Source organism: Agelaius tricolor, unplaced genomic scaffold, assembly GCF_023055355.1.
Source record: "Agelaius tricolor isolate 1412-34295 unplaced genomic scaffold, bAgeTri1.0.p SCAF_18, whole genome shotgun sequence".
In the NCBI taxonomy this organism is placed as follows: Eukaryota; Metazoa; Chordata; class Aves; order Passeriformes; family Icteridae; genus Agelaius; species Agelaius tricolor.
In genome coordinates, this window is record NW_027269278.1 from 8,749,883 (window position 1) to 8,769,232 (window position 19,350).

The following is a 19,350-nucleotide window of genomic DNA, read 5'->3' on the forward strand; positions in this document are numbered from 1 at the left end:
TAAGTGGGTTACTCTCACTATGTTTGAGAAAGGAAAAAAAATGTATTTTCTGAGGCAAATTGCTCCCTCAATGCAATTATTTTCACTGAATTCAACTCAGCAGGATAAGGGACAGGTGGAAGCGGGGGCAAGAAGGAGACACTAGCTGTGCTCACCTGGATGGCAGCAGTCAAGTTTGTTCTTTTATGTGCTAAGCACCCCTCTCATTCATGGATAATGCTGGAGGGATGTGCTGCTCTGCAGAGGAGTCCATGCACTAGCAGCCCCTCCAACGCCCACACTCTGTATTTCTGCCAGGTCAGTGTGTTTTGCTACTGCCAAAAAACTCCTGCTTGGCAATGAAAATGCGTTTCCATTGTTTTTGAGAGGTCTTTGACTCGGTGGGTGTCCATGTAGCACTGCAAGATGAATGTACATCCTGTCCTAAGACTAAGCTGTTTTCATCTTCCATTCAGCTACAGTCACTGCATGTCAATGTATTAATTACAGTCCACAGTGCCTATCCATCCCATTACACTGAGGTATTCAATAAATACTGATTAACATACTGGAGTCTTTCCATGAGTGCATCTTGGAGTGAATGGGTTCATAAAAATACATCTTAAAACAAAATAAGGAGGATAATAGCAATTCTGTAACTAATTTAGCCTCATATACATCTCATATTTTATCAGATGATTGCTTAGCAAATTGCATTAAAAGCCACACAACTCTCTAGACTTGCCAGAAGACACACTACACCTCTGAGCAGACTGCAAGCCAGTCTACCTAGGAGACACACTTGTATTCTTTGTGCTTAATACTGCACTGAATAAATATTAATGGTGAAAAAAACCAATAATAATTAGTATTCAAATAAGTGGAGATGTGCTAAAACATCTCCATTTTATACCTTCTTAAGCCTGTAAATTACCATGTGGACTGCTTCAAAGGCTGGAGATGAATTTGGTAGCTACCAGTGTTGCAGGGATTAAGAACAGACAGGGCAGACATTTATGCTGTTTACTGGGGGAGATTCTGGGACAGAGCTTTTTTTTTTGCAGCTACAATAAACTGCAGTGCCCTGAGGAGAAGAGACTGAAGGCAAATGCCTCCACTATCCATAATGACCAAATGCAACCAGATGCTATCACTTGTTCTGAAAGAACTTTGCCTCCAGGTCCTCTCTAGTGATGCCTGCATATCAGCTACAGATTCCAGGACTGACAAGTTGCTGTTTGGGTATTTAGGGCAGAAAAAGGAGTTCTGGTTCCAGATGGTTTATGAACCTGGGTTTTCCTGCTGCAGGAGGATGGGAGATCCCTGCCTCCCACCCCAGCCAAGGTGTCCTCAACAGGAAACCAAAGTGTCTTGCTGCTGAACTAGCAGATTACAGAAAAGCACATTAGGATTCTAAGAACAATAAAGAAATGAGACTCCTGTCCTGCAAATTAGGTCCTGAACAATGGTTATTTTTAAGTGCACTGTTGTAAAACTGCAGGAAATTGTAACTTTATGTGTGGGCTTATGCCCACAATAGCCATCCTCTAGAGGAACCTTTTCCCAGATGTGTAAACCTCTGGGTTCTTGGGCAGGTGCTGAGTACCAGGTGACACAGCTGGTGTCATATCATCCTGCTGCACCACACAAACATTAACAAATATCTTTCCTCCAGCTCCCAGTTTTGTTACAGGATGGGCTCATGGACAGGTTAAACACCACCACCAACATTCAGCATGGACCAGCAGCAGCAAGATGCATTTCCTCTCATCAGCTTGCTAAGGGCTCCATGCACAGCTCCTGAATTTTCCTGGCAGAAATTATGTCTTTTCCCCACCCCAGCAACAGGTTCCTTAGATCAACAGCCTTTCTGGAGTGAGCAGAATGGAAAATTTGTGCAGCAAAAATTTTATGAGTTTAACTGTAAGAGCTATCAAATAATAGCTGTGAGATGTTATATTAAAATATGCACATATGTGTATAAAATATATGCATGTATTGCTGCAAAGGTTGGACCTGATGATCTTGAAGGTCTTTCCCAACCTTAATGATTCAATGAAAAACAAACAGTGCAGTGACAGTGCCTGACCTTGCCCATTCAGTGTCAGGACTGGTGACAGCTCTTGGGTTTCCACAGATCAGGGTCAAACTAATCTGGGGTTTTTTTGCTGCTACATGGGGACAGCAGGACAGCACCCCTGGCTACACGTGGAGCTTCAGCACAGGGCTGTGATTGATGATGCCACTTGTGGCAGCCCAAAACACTGCAGAAAGCTGAATTTTCTCCACTATTACAACAAAGCATGAACAACATGGAGAACCAGGTCACAGAGCCAGACAGGAGAACAAAACCACAGGAAGAGTCTGTCTGGGCAGCATCTTTCAGGAAAATCTTCAGAATCAGTCTGTATCTGAGAGCAGTTCCAGCAGCCAATCCATCAGACCAGAGCCCTGCCCTGCCACTACAGGAAATCAGGACATGGGAGAACTCTCTGAAATACAGTTCATGTCAAAATACAGTCTGAAAGGTATTTGAAATGTTACCCCGGTCTTTCAAACTCTCATTTCTCTCATTTAATTTAATATTTAAAAGGTGTATACATACCCTATGAAATCCCAGGGTGAGGATACTTTCATTTTCTTTTCACCCCGCTCTTTTTTGTGTTTTGCTGTGTAATCATTGTCATTCTCACTCCCTGTTCCATCACCCTCTGCATTCCCACCCCCCTGCAATTTTTGGGGCTGTGGTAAATGGTGCTACTGCTCAATGCTGGGTTTCAGGTGGCCACAGAGCAGGACACCATTCCAAGTGTCCAGAACAGGACCTGTGACCTTTACTAATACATTATTCAGATTTGTATGGTGAACAGAATGACAAATTATAAACAGACATATACTTAGCATATTTCCTTTTTTTTTTCCCCCCTTCTGTTAAATCATGGCCACAAATTTCTTCTCTAAGCAGCAAGTTTCAAATAACACTGCTGGAATATCAGTGTCTGAACTGTGGTGAAAGCTACAGGAATCTAAGTGTGGCATAAAGCATGAGTTCAGTAGTGCCTGTACTTGTTTGCAAAAAGAGAAACAAAAATTCTGCAGCTGAATTTTATGTATTGCAGATGAAAAAGCTGACAGCAGGAACAGTGCTTGAGAGGCACAGCAGGGCTGAGCTTGCCCTTATTTATGTCCATTGATGGCTCCTGATATTCTTTCTGAAGTTTTGATCATCAAGAATCATGAGAATGAGTTTTTTATGGTGGTGCTAAAGACAGATATTAGCAAAAGCTGAGTTTCAGCTCAAATCCTGATGCCACTGAAGCATCTCTGAAGCTTTCTGCTTTTTTCTAAAGGCTAGAACCCTTTTTAATTCTTTTTGGAAGTATTAAAACAAAATCAACCTTTGAGTTCAGCTTGGTTCAATTTTCTACTGCTGTTCTTTTTTTAAAGTTTCTATCTGGGCATCCTGGATTTGTCAAGGAGATTTTCTCCTGTGAAGAACATGAAATAAAACATCTCAGCTGTGGCTCTCCATAAATTGTATCACTGCACTGGGAATATGTACTGTACTCAATAATTTTCTGATGGCTGCTCTGGCATTTTGATTACAAAATTAGCACTGCAGCTCTGTAGTGCTGTACAGTGTCAATAAAATCTGTCCTAAATGAACTAAGAACTGGCTGAGGGGCAGATCTCTAAAAGCATTTCTCAGAGGGATCTATTCAAAAAGGGAACCAGATGAGATCTCTAATCCTGGGAAAAGGGTCAGTAAGTGACAAAATAACAGCAACAGGATCCCTGCCTGGATGATGAGGGAAGTTACATGGGAGGGGAAGGGTAATAAAGGAAGTTTTACCCTCTGCAGCTACTCAGGTGGGACTGAGGCTGTGTTAGGTAATTTTTTTTAAAATATTTATATATATATATCATGGAACATTTTTGGCCTTAAAAGCTATGAATCTGGTCAACCAGTGGAAGAATAGATGAAGAACATGAAAATGGAGGAGCAATTCAAAGCATCCATGAGGTGCCTGTAAAGGCAGAGAGACCATTCACAGCAGCTCTCCTCAGATGAAAGCAGATTTTGAAAGAAAAATAAAACTCTAGCAATTACCCACTTGGAAATACAAGGAGAGAAAACAAGAAAGAAGAAGAAAACTGCAGATAAAATGTTCTGGACTGTGTGTAATAAACCAAGATCTGGCTCAGGATCCTACCATATCATGTCTCTGACTTCATGTAAAGTCTTAGGCATTGTAACTGTAATTTTGCCCATTTTTAACAAAATGTCATTTTTGCTTCATGAAAATATTGCATTTGCTTTAAAAATTCCTCAGAAAGACAGAATATGACAAAAAGGTAAAAAAACCACAAAAAAACCAAAACAACACAAAGTTTGGGTCCAGTTTTCATTCAGAAATGGTCTCTGGTTTTGCAAGACCATAAGGAAGTCATAGGAACCCCTGCAATTCTTCATTCCCAGCTCACAGAAAATGAAAATTATACTTTTTAGACCCCTAACTACATGACTTGAAGGTGCACAGAGAATCATAGAATCATTTGGGTTGGAAAAGCCCCCTAAACTCATTAAGTTCAACTGTTACCCCAGCACTGCCAAGGCCACCACTGAACCATGTCCCCAAATGCCACAGCCACACATTTGTTTAATGGCTGGTGGTGACTCAACACGTGTCTAGGACTGTCAGCCATTCTATGACTTCACCAATATTTGTATTTGCTCCTCACTGACATAATTCTGTGTTTGCAAGTAACCCAAAATACTATTATTTGTGCACATGTGAAATTGCTTCAGTGAACACTGCCAGTGCAGATCAAATAATTTTTTGAGTAATGGTATTTGCCCGGCTTATGCGCCAGTGAGTCACTCATAAATACTTATAAATATTTAAATATTTTAGTCCTGCTAGAGTGTGTGTAGACATTTGATATGGTTTGTACTACATCACCTGTGAAGCACTACTCCACATGGCAATTTTTGCATTTAAAACCAAGATTAACAGATCAATGCAGCCTGAAAAACATATTAGGATCAACACTACATTGTCTTATAGTGAGTTTTCTTTGCAATTTGTAGACAATTTCCAATTTCCAATAACAACTTGTAATTAAATCACTTTCTCTTATTCAGTGGTTGCATATTAAGAGTGTTGACATTTTACAGATGGTATCTTTGGAATGAACAAGGGGGAATGGCTTTAAATGAAAGATCCTGGGTTTAGATTAGATATTAGGAATAAATTCTTTCCTGTGAGGGTGGTGAGGCCCTGGCACATGATGTTCAGAGAAGCTGTGGATGTCCCACCCCTGGAAATGCTCAAGGTTGATTGGGGTTTGGAGCAACCTGTCCCAGTGGAAGAGGTCCCTGTGGCAGGGGTTAGGACAGGACAGGTTAAGGTCCCTCCCTGTCCAAACCATTCTGTGCTTCCCTATTGGAAAAAATACTGGAGTTTGGCAATTGGCACCTGAGTGTGTGGGTTCTGAGATGGGAACAGCCAAACCAGTGTCAGGCACCCTCCCTGGATTTCCATGAAAAAATCTGGCCTCTATCCTTGACATGAAACCACAATCACTCTAACCACATCTATGTTTACCAGTAATTCTGCTAAAATTTTATTTGAGGAGGCTCTCTTAACTGAAGTCATAATGCCAAAATATATAAAGTGGGTATAGTACAAAGCTGAGCAGCAGCCCTGATTAAATGAATTAATGTCTGATCTGAACATGGAAACATTTCTCTTTTTAGCCCAAGGCAAAACCACGTCCTTCTCTCCACTGGCAAGCATGCATCCACACAGAACATAATTATTCTTGATCTGAGCACTTTTAACTTTTTCTCTGGAACCACATTTTAGCTTTTGAAACCTTTTTGCTTAGATTAAACTTGTCTTTCTTGCTAAAAATTAATTCAGATTTTTCTCTTTTTCTGAGAAGATACATTTTGTTCAAAATGCAGCAAAACAATTGAACCTACACAACAAACCTGATTCTGACAGCTGTTTTGTGGAACTGCAAACAATACAGGGCACTTTGCTGGAGCCCTGAGATATATTTTAGACTTGAAGTGCAAAAGGTTTTCACAATGAGAAGAGCTTTAAAAGAGAGACAGAAAAAGAAATCAACTCCTTTTCTTTGCAAAATGTGCTTCTTTGATAGCAAGGGAGGAAAAAAAGGAAGAAAAAAAATAAAATCCAAGCAAGAAAATTTTCAACGTTCAAGAAGTAGCTGCCCACTAAAATGCAGTATAGATGAACTCACTGTGATATCCCCAGCTGAGGGATCCTACCAGACAAAAATTACATTTCCAGATGCAGCAGGATCATTCCCAGTGCTCAAGCCAAGCATCTTACACTGCATTTATGAGTGAGGCAAGGAGTTAGGTGCTTCTGAAAATGATCTAAAGTCAAAACACATCGAGCAGGGAGATCTCAGGAGCTGATCAAAGGCACTTCCATCCTCGAGCACACGCCCAGAGCTCAACCCTGCCCACTCACAAGTCTTTGGGCACTCTCCCCTGTGCTGAGCTGCTGTGTCTGCCTCCAACCCACACCAGCTCCATCCTCAAAATGACTACAAATCCAGCATGATGTCATAGCTCAGCCATGGGAATGCTGGTGACAAAGGGCTGTTGCATTGACTTGGGTGCTTGTTGGGTTTTTCTGTCATCCCTGTTCAACCACTTGGCACTTTCTGCAGGAATCAAGCTGAATTGTTTTCAATTTCTGCTTTTTCCCTTGACTTTTTTATCTTTTATATCTTGTTTCTACTATAAGACTGCAATATTAAAATAGTATTAATATACTTATAATGAAAATAATAACAGTAACAATAACAATGAAATATTACTACTAGTAGTACTAAATGCCCAATAAGTTGCCTTCATCCTCAGTAACACATCTGCACACCATTCCTCGAGGCAATCCAGAATGGGCTGCTTTGGCCAGCTAAAAGAAACCTCATTTCTTTGCTGAGAAGCTCCTCTAACACCACATCAAACCAGAAGCAGAGGCTGTTGCTCCCCTGCTTGCCCAGCCGTGTTTGAAGTTGGGCTATCACATCGCTCACACAAGCAATCAATGCTGGTCAGCTAATGAATTATTTCCAAGTTTGTACCAATATCTGCAGCAACATGAAAGAAAAATCACATACCAGGGAGATGACAGCGGGAGAGGCAGAGCATGGGGCACAAACTGTCAATATTTCAGAGCTATGATTTGATTCTGTAGATAACTGTTGCTACAACACTGCTTAAGAAAACACTGCAAGCAAAACATCTTATCTCACAATATACTTGTCCAATGTAATTATCTGGGCTTGACCAATCCAGCTGGAAGGAAACAGCAACAAATACCTGACTGTAGGTGCTGTGCCATCAAGAACAGCTTCCTGAATTTGTGGATAAACACTTCACCTAAACATGGATTTTACAGGTGCAATTGCTGCTGGAACAGCTGGCTTGCCACACGTGTGTGGAGTGCATATACAGAAACACACACACAGAAAATAGAGGCATTTCTTTTCTCAAACAGTATTTATTCACCATTATCACCTTATTTATTATGAGACCATACAGTTGGATATGCTGATATATCTACCAAGAACAGATACCCTGCTGAAAGCTTCTTCCTCACACAACACCTTCCTCTTCCACTTGACCCTGCAAGTGCCTTTTTATGTTTCATTCCCTGTTTCTCAAGGTAGAGTTTTGCTTTTACCCAGTCAGTATCAATCTCCACAATTTTGGGACAATTAAAAGCTCTGCCCTAAAGTAGTTTCTAGTGAATCAGAAACATGCACTCAAAAATAAATAAATAAATAAATAAATTAAAAAAAAAAAAAAAAAAAAAAAAATCTGTCTTCTAGTCCACACTTCTAATGAGCCTCTGTAGGATGGTGGAGGAATCAGGAATGGATTGCTCCCTTCTCCACACCACACAGCTGTGGGGAGTACAACTCCTGGAGATTTTAGGATCACTCCAGTAAATCTGGAGCCAGTCCAACACTGCTCCTCTGCATTGGCAGTGATTTACCTGACACCTATGGCCAGCCCAGGTTCTCAAATTCATTTTCTCACCCAGTTCATTCAAATTCCATCTGGTCTCCCAGGCCCTGGTGGTGGTGCTGGGAGAGCCCCAGGGCCTGGGGCTGGCACCATCCACCCTCCCTGGTATTTCCCTGACCTCCTGCTGAAAGTGTGCACATCTCATTTTCATACTTGTTCCTTGTGCTTTTTTTGGTTAATATTAAGGACATATTAAAAAAGGAAGATTTGACCTGAAACAGAATCAGGGAGTAAAGAAAAACATTGTCTTATACTCCTTAACTGGAGTAAAGAGAAGAGCACATTAATCCTGCAGCTGCTGCTGCATTCATTCCTGCATGAAAAATGTCCCTACTTGTGTTTTTTAGATAGCAATATATCCATGGATGACATGCCTCTCATCTTACAGAAACAGCAATTTTCTGTCTACATGTAACTTATATGCAACAGACCATGGCAAATAACAACTGGACTGAAAAATAACAAATCAGTATTTTTCTTTCAAACTTCATTTGTAGGTTGTTTTGGTCCAGCTATGACATCAGGAAAGTACTTTAATGGGCCATGATCTAGAATTTAACGGGATTTTATTGTTGGTTTAATAACTCCTTATTAGCTAAACAGTGCTGACAGGATAAAGGCATTTTGATGGAATGCATCTTTTCCCTCTCCCTCAATTATCTGTATTACAAATTGACCTGTCCATATTGATGATGATGATACAGATCTAGAAGATTAAACAGACTTTTTTTCTTAAGTTGGGCTTTCACATCTGCCAACCTGCCACTTGCCCATTAGAGAAGACAACAGGAATGCCAGAAGTGTCATGCCTAATTTTAATGACCTCCAGTCATATACAGTGCCAGAAGTTTCATCCAAAAACCACCCATCTGAGCATTGCTAGAAGTATGACTCAGCTGGGTGATGTGCTTGCCAACTCACCAGGCCATCTCTGCGCTGATTAATTAGATCATGCACTGCTTTAGCTCTTATGACATCTAAGCCTTTCATTTATTAGTCATGTATTGAAATCTTTGTGACAACTTAAAGAAAAGACAACAGACAAATAATCTTTCTAGTGCTCTATTTTTGGCACGTGAAAAATCTCAAGATCATCATACCAATTTTTTTTAATTATGGTCCTGAGACTCCTTATCTAATAAAAATTTATTAATGAGGAATTAGAAGACACCTACAAGTGGTTCTTACCAGATCTGCCAGGAGAGTGTTTCATCTGTCTCATGCACTACTTGTGTATGATTAAGACAATTTGAAAATTGACACTTTAATCCTGTGTTAACAGATATTTCTAGTCATTCTGATAGATGCAAGAAAATGCTTAACAGCTTAATTTTTGGGATTAAGGAACAAAAGAACTTTCAGAAAACCAGAAGAAAGATGGTAGGTTTAGAAGGAAGGCCACTATTTCTGTCCATAATCCAAAACTGTGCATTAAAATGTGTAAGAAAACTATTAGCATGGTTAGAAGTTATGATTAAAAATAGCATCTATTAGATGTAGTGCTTGTACTGATAAAACCACATTTCAGAAAATGTAAGACTGGATTTCTCTCATTCATGCACTTTTCATTTATTTACGGATGATTAACATGATGAGGAAGAAAAATAACCTTTGGGTCCCTGAGGGTCTCAGAGTGAGAGGATGGATCAAGGGAAAGCAAGAGACACACATGGAGTGAGAGAAAGAGGCCATTTTGTGGCTCTGTGAGTTACAGCAAGGCCACAAGACTCTCTAAAATGAAATACAACTTGTAATGCAGCACAAGAATGTCAGATGGGGAAGCTCTTCACATTATCAAGGTCATTTTCAAACCTTTCCAACACTGCGACACTCCACCAGAGCACAGAGCACCAAAACAGATGTGACAGAGTTTGAGAGGATAAATTAGATTGAGGCTTTCTGATGTCACTGAATTCTGGTAATTATGTTACTCAGCTTGCTGTGCAGCCGTGCCCATACCTTGCTGCCAGCCTGTGGCAGCCACAATTCATGGCTTGGGTGAACTTCAAGCAACAAAAAGATCTCTCTAATAGGCAAAAAATAGGGGAAATGCGCAGGATGCACATTTGATGTTCCTTTAAACTAGTGCTGCAAGCCAAATTCTGACTCATAACAAAGCAGAAATCTGATAAACAAAATTTTCATAAACCAAAGTGTGCCCTTAAGTGTTTAAAGTATTTTTCCTACATCATTTAATAAAGCAAAGGGAAAAAATATACTTCAACCAGGCATAAAATTTGCTTCCAGGTTCCCTAAAATTTCAAAAGTTGCAAGCAAATTAACTTTGGTTTTAAATTAAAAGCTGGTGAGCCATTACCTGCTCTTGATAAAAGTCAGGATTCTGGGAAAACTGAAAATGGAGAAGTCATCTAGTTTTCAGCTTCACTTGGTGAGCAATTCTGTTCAGATACCAAATTCCTCTGACAAACAGTCATTGTTACACCTTGTGTTTTGTTAAGATCAATTGTGCAGTTTGTCAATATTATTGCTATTAATTGATTCATATTTTGTACTTGTCTTATCTTCCTTGCCTACTTAAAACTCTCTGAACCAAAACCCATAAACCTAAATTCCAAGAATTATTTCTAAGTTGATGTGACTTTGAGAACCCATTGATCTAAATATGCTCCCAAATAACTGCATGTCAAGCCTTTATAGCTGGTTTAATACACTTTATGCCTTCTTAATGTATGAGATTTTATGTTTCACTGTGTATCTGCTGTGTTGAATTAAATGCATGTGTGGCTCAAACAGGTCCATGGCGACAACTGGGGCTAATCTTAAAGCACTTTAAACACCTTCCATTATTTAAAGGCTGCCTACAGGAGAGGTAAAGAGGGACTTTTAACAAGAGCATGGTATGATAGGACAAGGGGGAATGGCTTCAAACTGACAGAGTGCAGGGCTAGACTGGATATTTTATGAAAAAATCCCTCCCTGTGAAGGTGCTGAGGCCCTGGCACAGGCTGCCCAGAGCAGCTGTGGCTGCCCCATCCCTGGAAGGGCTCAAAGCCAGGTTGGATGGGGCTTGGAGTGACCTGGACTAGTGCCAGGTGTCCTTGCCCATGGCAGGGGATGGAACTTGATAATCTTTAAGGCCCGTTCCAACCCAAACCATTCTGTTATTATTATCTAAATTGGGTTTTTTTTAATGAAAAGCTGTAAATCAAGAAAACAGACATCACCCTCTTTAGAAAAGAATCCTGCTTAAGAGGTAACCACATTGTTATTGGCCCTTTCCCTGCACTCAGCAGAGTCAATGGTTGAATCCTGCTCCAGCTTTAGCCACAATGTCTTAACCACACCCAAGTTCTCTGTAGCTCACTGTCCTGATTAATGAAAAACCTTAGCCATTTGCTTTTTTCTTTAGTATCCCAAAGGAATGGGCAACAACACAACTTTCTATCACCTAGATGAAGGGAACAGTGTGGGCCTTTTCCAGTGAAGGACTTCAACAAATGCTTACCTTGAAGCAAGAATTATTTATAAAGATCAATGGGATAACAGAAATATTGATTATATCCCACTGTTTAAGCAGCTCTGTGATTCCCAGATCCTTGCACAGGATGCTGAGATTTGTATCATGATTGCAAACTCTAATACACTCATTAACATGGAAAAAAAAAAAAGTAGAAAACATAATTCCCAGGCAAAATATTCAGTAAACACCTTTGCCAGAGCAAACTAACTCATATTACCACAGGACCTTTAGACAGGTTTCCATCTTGTTTCTTTAGGGTTAATCAAACCACATACTCAGGTCTACAGACCTTGGCCAGGCCACCATCTCTCCCTTGCCATCAACAAGAAGCACAACAAGACACAGAAGAAACAATAAACTTGACACACCTGTACCGACCTCCTGCTCCACACTGTGGAGCACAGACACCTTGGAAGCGAGCCTTCCAAAGAGTTTTCATGGCATTAAAGACAAAAAAGGCATCATCTTGGCTGACCACATCTAGGAAGACAACAGTGCCCTCACAGATACTGCCATGCTCCAAAAGCCAGGACAGAGCAAAGCAGGGACTCACGGAAGGCTGTGTAGAGCTCCTGCAGGGTCAGGTGGCCATCGTTGTTGTAATCATCAAACTGGAGAAGGTCTTCAAGTGTACAACCCAGAAAATCACCCTCCAGGTCCTCCTTCTTCATCAACTGCAGCAAAGAGAACAGGTGACCTTACATGTAATGCAATGCTACACACTGCTGGCCTGGCTCACCTGGCAGATTTTCCATGAAATGACCTTTGGGGACATAGATAGATAGATAGATAGATAGACAGACAGACACACAGATAAATTATCATATCTATAATTATATATTTGCTTTCTATCAAGATATTTGTATTCCTGCAGCACTTCATGGACCATGGACTGAAGAGCCCCTTCCTTTACCAGCACCACAGAGATGCATTTTCGTTTTGAAAACGGACTGAAAAATAAATATTCAACAGGGAAAAAGGAAAGTCTGTTTCTCTTTTCTCCTCTAAGTAAGGACAAAATAGTGTGCCCTGATTTTAGGACTAGAACAGGAAATAGTGGATGGTGTACTCAACACTGATGTGCTTTTCCAACCCCTGAGAGTTTGCTTCTTTTGTTTTTTTCAGCATTTCATTTGGGTTCTCTGAATTTATTGTAGAACATGAAGAAAACTGCTGAACAGTTGCATCTTCCAGACAGGAAAGCTTTTTCCTGTAGGCCAGGGATTCTTTTATTTACTATTCTAGTCTTGACCCATTATGTTGAAGCAATTTAGAGTAATAATGCTAAAAAAATGACCCTTCACCTAGCAAGTAAAAAGTATTCAATAAAAGTGAGATCAACCATAACTTCCAAGATCAATCCTCTAAAGATGGAAACTTCCCTTTGTCTACCCTTTGTATAGAGAATTGATTAACTTTTCATAAGACTGACAAGTTTTTACTAGTCCTTTTGATTTAATGTCAGGGAAAAAAAAACAGTGGAAAACACTTCAGCTGTGACACACTTAGTAGATGAACCTTATGAACCTGACTTTAAAATACATTAAAGATTTAAATGGAAATAATAGTCCAGTTACCACCATTGTTAATATACTTTATCCATGGTTGCAAAACTACACGGCAATTTCACTGCTGGGTCCAGAGGGAAAATATTGGATAGGGTCTACCAGCAGACAGGAGGCAAACCAGCTCTAAATAGAACGGGCTGGGCCAACTGTTGCCGTTGTTTTGTTCAAAGCAATTGTGTTGTGAAGAACACACAGATGGGTGCTGAATCCATGAAGGAACATCCCCCTGGAGGACTCTCCTTTGGGGTGAATCCCTCTGCAGTGAGCCTCCTAAAGATCCACTTCCAGGTCTTAAAAATCACTTTTTACTGCAGCAGTGCAAGTTACCTGCCTTGAGTTTTTGCTTGCAGACAAAATTATAGTGCTCAAGAGACTATTTTTCTTTTAAATAAAACAAAGGAAAGGCACAGCACCAGCTCATCCAGCAGTCAGATCTCACTGCATCACGTTCAGCTCAGCTTCCTCTGCCCATGGGCAACGAAATTCCCATCTTTGGGGGAAATTTAAAGTTGCAGAGAGCTTCAAAATAGAGAGCTAATGCAAATCAATTACAAATCTACCTAAGAAAGAGGTAAGAATAGTTCTGTTAAGACTATAACCTGGGTAATTAACAATTGCTCATTACCTAAAAAAATGTCCCTTGAAACCTGGGTGGATAAACTGCTCTTGTAAGAGCACATAAAAATCATCTTGTTAAAGAGAAAAATAAAGAATTGGCATGTTACAAATAAACTGTGAATCCTGCTCCTGTGAGAGCCCAGAGCTGCCCACAGATGTGTCCTCAGCCATGCTGCCACCAAGGGGCCCAAGAGCAGAGACACTCAGCTCAGGACTAAAAGCACTCATGGTTTATCTAAATTGTGCATTAAAAGGTATTATTTTGTCTTTTGAGAGGTGATCCCACTGTCAGCTCAGCCATGCTGGTGGCCAGATTGTGTGGAGAATGCCTGGGTGAGAGGGCTCCTGGCTGAGGCTGAACTTATTCTGGTCTATCAAACTGCAGTGGGCTCCAGATATTCAGGCATATTTTCTGATTTTGATAACAGTGAGAAGAATTAAAATAAGAGTAGCCAATGTCTGTGTTTGCACTTGTGAGAGAGACCCAGGCTCCAGGCACATCTGCAAACAAAGCCCAGAGGAACTTTGAGGCAGAGCTTACAGCACTGCCTGAGCTCCTTTGCAATAACAATTGCTTGCAGGCTGCCAAACCTTTATTTCCATGAGAGTTTTAAAATCCTAATAAAATTAATTTCATGTAAAAAGGGCAAAAAAAATGGACAATAGAACAGACACTTAGATGCCACTATGTAAAATCTGGCTTTGAATTAAGATAAAAGTGTTTTCTTATAGCTACCATGTCTTTATAAAAAAATCATTGCCTTCAGAGGAAATATTGCATATATTCATAGCTGTGAGATCTAAGGGAATTTACACTGACAATTTGCATTGTGTGGAAAGGATCAAGCATCCTGTCAACAGCCTGAGGACTAAAATGCAGCACAAACTGTCCTGGAGAGGAGTGAGCTCAGGGAGGAGCAGGCTCGTGCCTGTAACACACTCTGTGTTCCCTGGGAAGTCAGAGTGCAGATGAGACACTCAAGGGTGAAATTACTCTGAACAACCTGGTCTAGTGGCAGGAGTCAATGCCCATGGCAGGGGGTGGAATGAGGTCAGCTTTCAGGTCCCTTCCCACCTAAACCATTCCATCATTCTATGAAGGAACAGCTTTGGAAACTGGAATAGGTCCTAGATAGGACTGGCTTCCAAAGGGCTCTTAGAAGGCACTTGCTTCTAATTCTTCTCATGGATGACATAATGGAATGGAAAGATATTTTACAGGACTGTTTTCCTAGGTCTGCATGTGCAAAGAGCAAGCTGAGGACACAGAGTACCCAGGCTGGGTGCCCAGGATGGCTGTTTGATTCACTTTACCAAGGAGATGAATTCCAACAGCACAGCATGCCTGAAATTACAAATAATAGCTTTTTCAAGCTCTTACCTTTTCTATTAATTTCTGCTATCCCAATCATTTCAGCATCTGCCCAGGGATTTTAGGACAATATACCTGCTGACAAACATCCCAACTTTGCTGTCACATTACTCTATGCTAATGCACAGTCCAGAAGGCAGGGAGAAGAATTGAGAGATTGCTGCCTAACTTACATGCACCTAAAAAATCTAACTTGATTCTCCCCAAGCCAGCCAACTAGAAATACTTCAGAAGATGTCAGTTAGCAGAGCAAGGATTATTATCTATTTTGAGGAGTATGGATGGGGCTGGAAAGCTGCCATGTTTTTGTTTGGAGATGAGCTTCAAATGTTTGAGACAATGCTGACTCCTGGGAGATGCAGAGAGAGACTCACTGACTGTGTTAGACTTTCCTCCCGTACTTGCTGCTGACTGGTCAGGTACAAATGACCATTCCCACCCGAGTGCTGCCGCGTTCCATTCAATTCACACTTTGAATGAAAATCCACTCCATAATTCCATTCTCACTGAACAATAAACCTACCTGAGCCAGTTCAGAGCTGCTGAGGTGCCCATCGCTGTTGAGGTCCAAGTGCTTAAAGAGCTCTCCAATGAGGAAGCGTTTCTGGGCTGGCCTGTCCTTGGCCAGGCTGCCAGGGGGGCTCTGGCGCCGAGCCTGCAGGTCCAGCAGGATGCTCTTCAGCCGGCTGTAGTCTGCCATCGTGCACCTGTCCCCTGAGAAATAAGACAGCATTACTGCACCATGTGCATTTATCCTTATCTCTTCAAAGGACTGAGGGCCTAAAAGGAAAAATTAGGCACATATGTCTGCATATTCAGCTCTGCACTTGAGGAGTTCCCGTGGTCGTTGCCTTTTGTAATAGCTGGCAGATTTTCTAAATCCTGCTGTCAGGGATACTCTTCAGGATGTTACCATCCAGATTTTATAGGGCTTCAGTCATAGACTGCCACACTCAGTTTTGTGACTCCAACAAATATTAAGTTGGCTCTATGCTTTTCTATGTGAATAAATTTATCCCATAAAGTAAAAAATAAACCTGGGGAAGCTGATGTTTAGAAAGTTCCCCTAATGTACCTGGTATCTCAGACTGTCACCCTGTGTCAAACATGGGGCTGATCTCAGGGAATCCCCAGAGGCAGCCTGAGGTGGTAGAAAGCCAGAGGAAGGACAGTGAGGAGAGCAGGGCTGTGGGGAGCCCCTGCAGATGTGGTGTCACTAGTGCCTGCTCTCATCACCCCGCTGCAGGCTGAAATAAACACTGTCCTGTCCCTGACCAGGGAAAAAGGTTATTACCAGGGAAAAGCCCTCAAGCCACTCTCCCTGAAGTGACTCTGGCTTGGCTGAAGAAATCAGATTGAATCCTCCTGACCCTGAAAGCTCACGCTGTGCCTGCAGCATCCAGCCCTTCCCCTCCTCAAGGAAATGCATCCACATGCCCAAAGTGGTACAAGATATTATGACCCTTTTCTGCTCATCTGTTGGCTGGCAGAGCTCAGCAGAATGAGAAATGGCAGCTGTCCTTCTGTGCAAATCTGTTTTCTTTAGTGCAGAGCACAGTGGCTGGTGCCTTGCAGGAGCCTTGGAGCAGACCCTGGAGCACCCTCAGGCTCCAGCTGTCCCACACTCTGTGGGTACCAACCACACCCCACCACCAGCATCAGCACCTCCAGCTGCTCCCCTCAGATGTCCTTATGTCTATAATGTAACTTCCCTATAATGTAAAAGCCTTACTCTCTGCAATACTGGGTTTAAAACAAACCTTTCCTTTATATCCCATCACTGATCCTCTTGGATTAAATCTAAGATTGAAACCTAAATCTAAGAGAAGATGGTCCCACATCAGTTTAAGGGGCAATACCCTTGTAGATCAGCACCCTAAAGACTCTAAACATTATTCCTCTGAAAAATAACAGAAGACTCTGGCACAGTGACAACTAATGCTCCTGTCCCTTTCATGCTGAGCTGCAACATTTTGGACCTCTTGGTCCCACTCCAACTGAAACCCAATTAAAATTCCAGGTGGGAGGCACTTCTCTGATAGAAAACCCATCTACTGTCAAGGTTTTTTTTTACCCTTCATATTTTGTGCTCACACCTTCAAAAGCATTATGACCTGAGAAGGTGAGAGAGGACAGAGAGGCTGAACCAGCCAGGTCAGTGCCCTCGTGCTACACGAACAAGAACTGCAAGACAAGGCTTATTTCCTACCCTGAACTCAGTCCCATCTAGTTTGGAGAGCTTCCTGCTGCTCAGGGATATTAAGCAGCTGATAAATTTTTCCTTCCCTCTAAACAACCTCCAAAAAGCACCGGGTCCCGCTTGGGATCAGATTTGTTTTACAGAAAAAACAAGGCTATTCAGCTACTATTAGTTGTGTTTATTATTCTTGACTTTTTTATTTCCAACCATGTCATGTGATGGTTTGTGAAGGCAGTATATATATATATTTTCCATTCAATCACCAGCTTATTTAAGAGAAAACCTGATTATCGTATCCATTTAATCAAGCTATTCTGTTGTATATACTGTTTTAGCTACAGCAATAATATTTTTTCTCTTAACTGGAATTTTATTTTCAATCAAAAGTTAATCCCAGAAATGTATCTAGGGCTAATGAAGACAGGGAAAGCGATTTAATTTTCTTCCACTTCTGTTTCTGCTTTGTGGTTTCCATTAGTGGGCACCAGCAGTGCTACAGGCAATGTACATGGTGACACCTGGGTGGGCTGACCCACTTACCTTGTGCTCCCCACAAGGACAGGCCAAAGCAGTTCTTAATTTACACCCTCCAGGTTCGTTTTCAGCAGCTGGGACTTCTTTTTGTGGATATTTGGATATTTGCTGTTATCTAGGTAAGGCTTTCCCAGCCTTCCTCCCTCAGCACTACCTCAAGTGTCACATCTACAGGGGGTTTTTTCACACTTGCAGGGATGGGGACTCCACCACCATCCTGGGCTGGATGGAGTCAACCCAAAAGAATTTTTCCCTAATCCTCAACCCAAGCCTCCCCTGGTACAACCTGAAGCCATTTCATCTCATCCTGTCATTTACTACTTGGGAGAAGAGCTCGACCCTGACCCTCTCTTGGCTACAACTTCCAAGTAGTTACAGAGAGGGAGAAAGTCCCCCTGCCTCCTTTTCTCAGGCTGAACCCCCAGTTCCCTCAAGCATGGTGTGAAGCCAGGGGACAGTGATCTCCTTTCACTGAATTACAGCCCTCCTGCATTCTTCCATGCTCAGAAAACAAAGCCACCACAAAACTGCTTTTCTTGAAAAACTACACACTGCTCTGGGCTGCCAGCCAGCCCAAGGTAAATGTGCCCATTTACCTTGGGGGTCACAGCCATGCTGCAGCTTCCAGGCAAGTGTGATGGGCACTAAGAGTGAAATAAAGGAAAGCACAGAAGGACAGAGCTGGTGACAGCTGCTGGCAGCAATTCCCAAATCCTGCTATAAACCCATAATACATTTTTCCTCATCACACTGTTGCTATGTTCAGGGTCATGGATCCAGCAGACCCCCATCCTGCACAGCAGGGTAAGACCAGTCCATGGTGAACACATCAAAGAAAACCAGCAGTAAGACAATTATGTCTCTTATTTAAAAAATAAGTCCAGTTTCACACGTTGCTAACATATGTTGCAGGCAGGAAGTCAGAAGGTGCTTCTAGCCCCTGTCAAATCAATACCTTCACTTCCTTCTGGAGAAAATCACACTCTCCAGCTCTGCTGGAAGTGGATCCCAAGCCTCTCTCCAGAGTGGGGATGTGACAGACTGCATGGGTCTCACACCTTTGCACATTTTCCCTGACATCCCAGACATCTGAGGGTGCAGTGACACAGAAGCAGTTGGTCAGAGCCCAGCAGTGCTGAGCTGTTTAGCAGCACACAAGTAAAAGCAATAAAGTTCTGTCCCAGGGTGTGAGATTGATAATTTGCTCCTTCGGACTAAAAGATCGATAGAGAAATGCACTACAACTGTAATATATATATATATGCATATAAATATATAATTATATACTTATTCTTACTGTAGTGAAAGAACAGAGGTAAAACATCTCCAGGTCAGTTGAAGTACTCTGACCTGAAACTAACTTTATACTAAGTCTGGCCAAAGCTCAGAAATTATCTGTGCTTGGGATGTGTGAGCTGATGTGCTGCTGCACAACCCAGACCTAATGGTATTTCTTTCAAACAAAATAAGGTGCTTCAGCAACCAGACATGGATGTCCTAGAAAAGACACTGCCTCCTCAG

At 41.7% G+C, this 19,350-nt stretch overlaps 1 protein-coding gene across 6 annotated transcripts in view; it reads right to left on the reverse strand.

The window, feature by feature from the left end:
• FSTL4 (follistatin like 4) overlaps positions 1 to 19,350 on the reverse strand; it is a 208,922-nt gene that overhangs the window by 83,758 nt on the left and 105,814 nt on the right. For all 6 annotated transcript variants that reach the window (XM_071443208.1, XM_071443207.1, XM_071443206.1 and 3 more), the window contains 2 exons: positions 15,619 to 15,809; positions 12,091 to 12,211 (listed from right to left, as the gene is read on the reverse strand). In XM_071443208.1, coding sequence (XP_071299309.1) covers positions 12,091 to 12,211; positions 15,619 to 15,809 — 312 coding nt within the window. The remainder of the gene's footprint in view (positions 1 to 12,090; positions 12,212 to 15,618; positions 15,810 to 19,350) is intronic.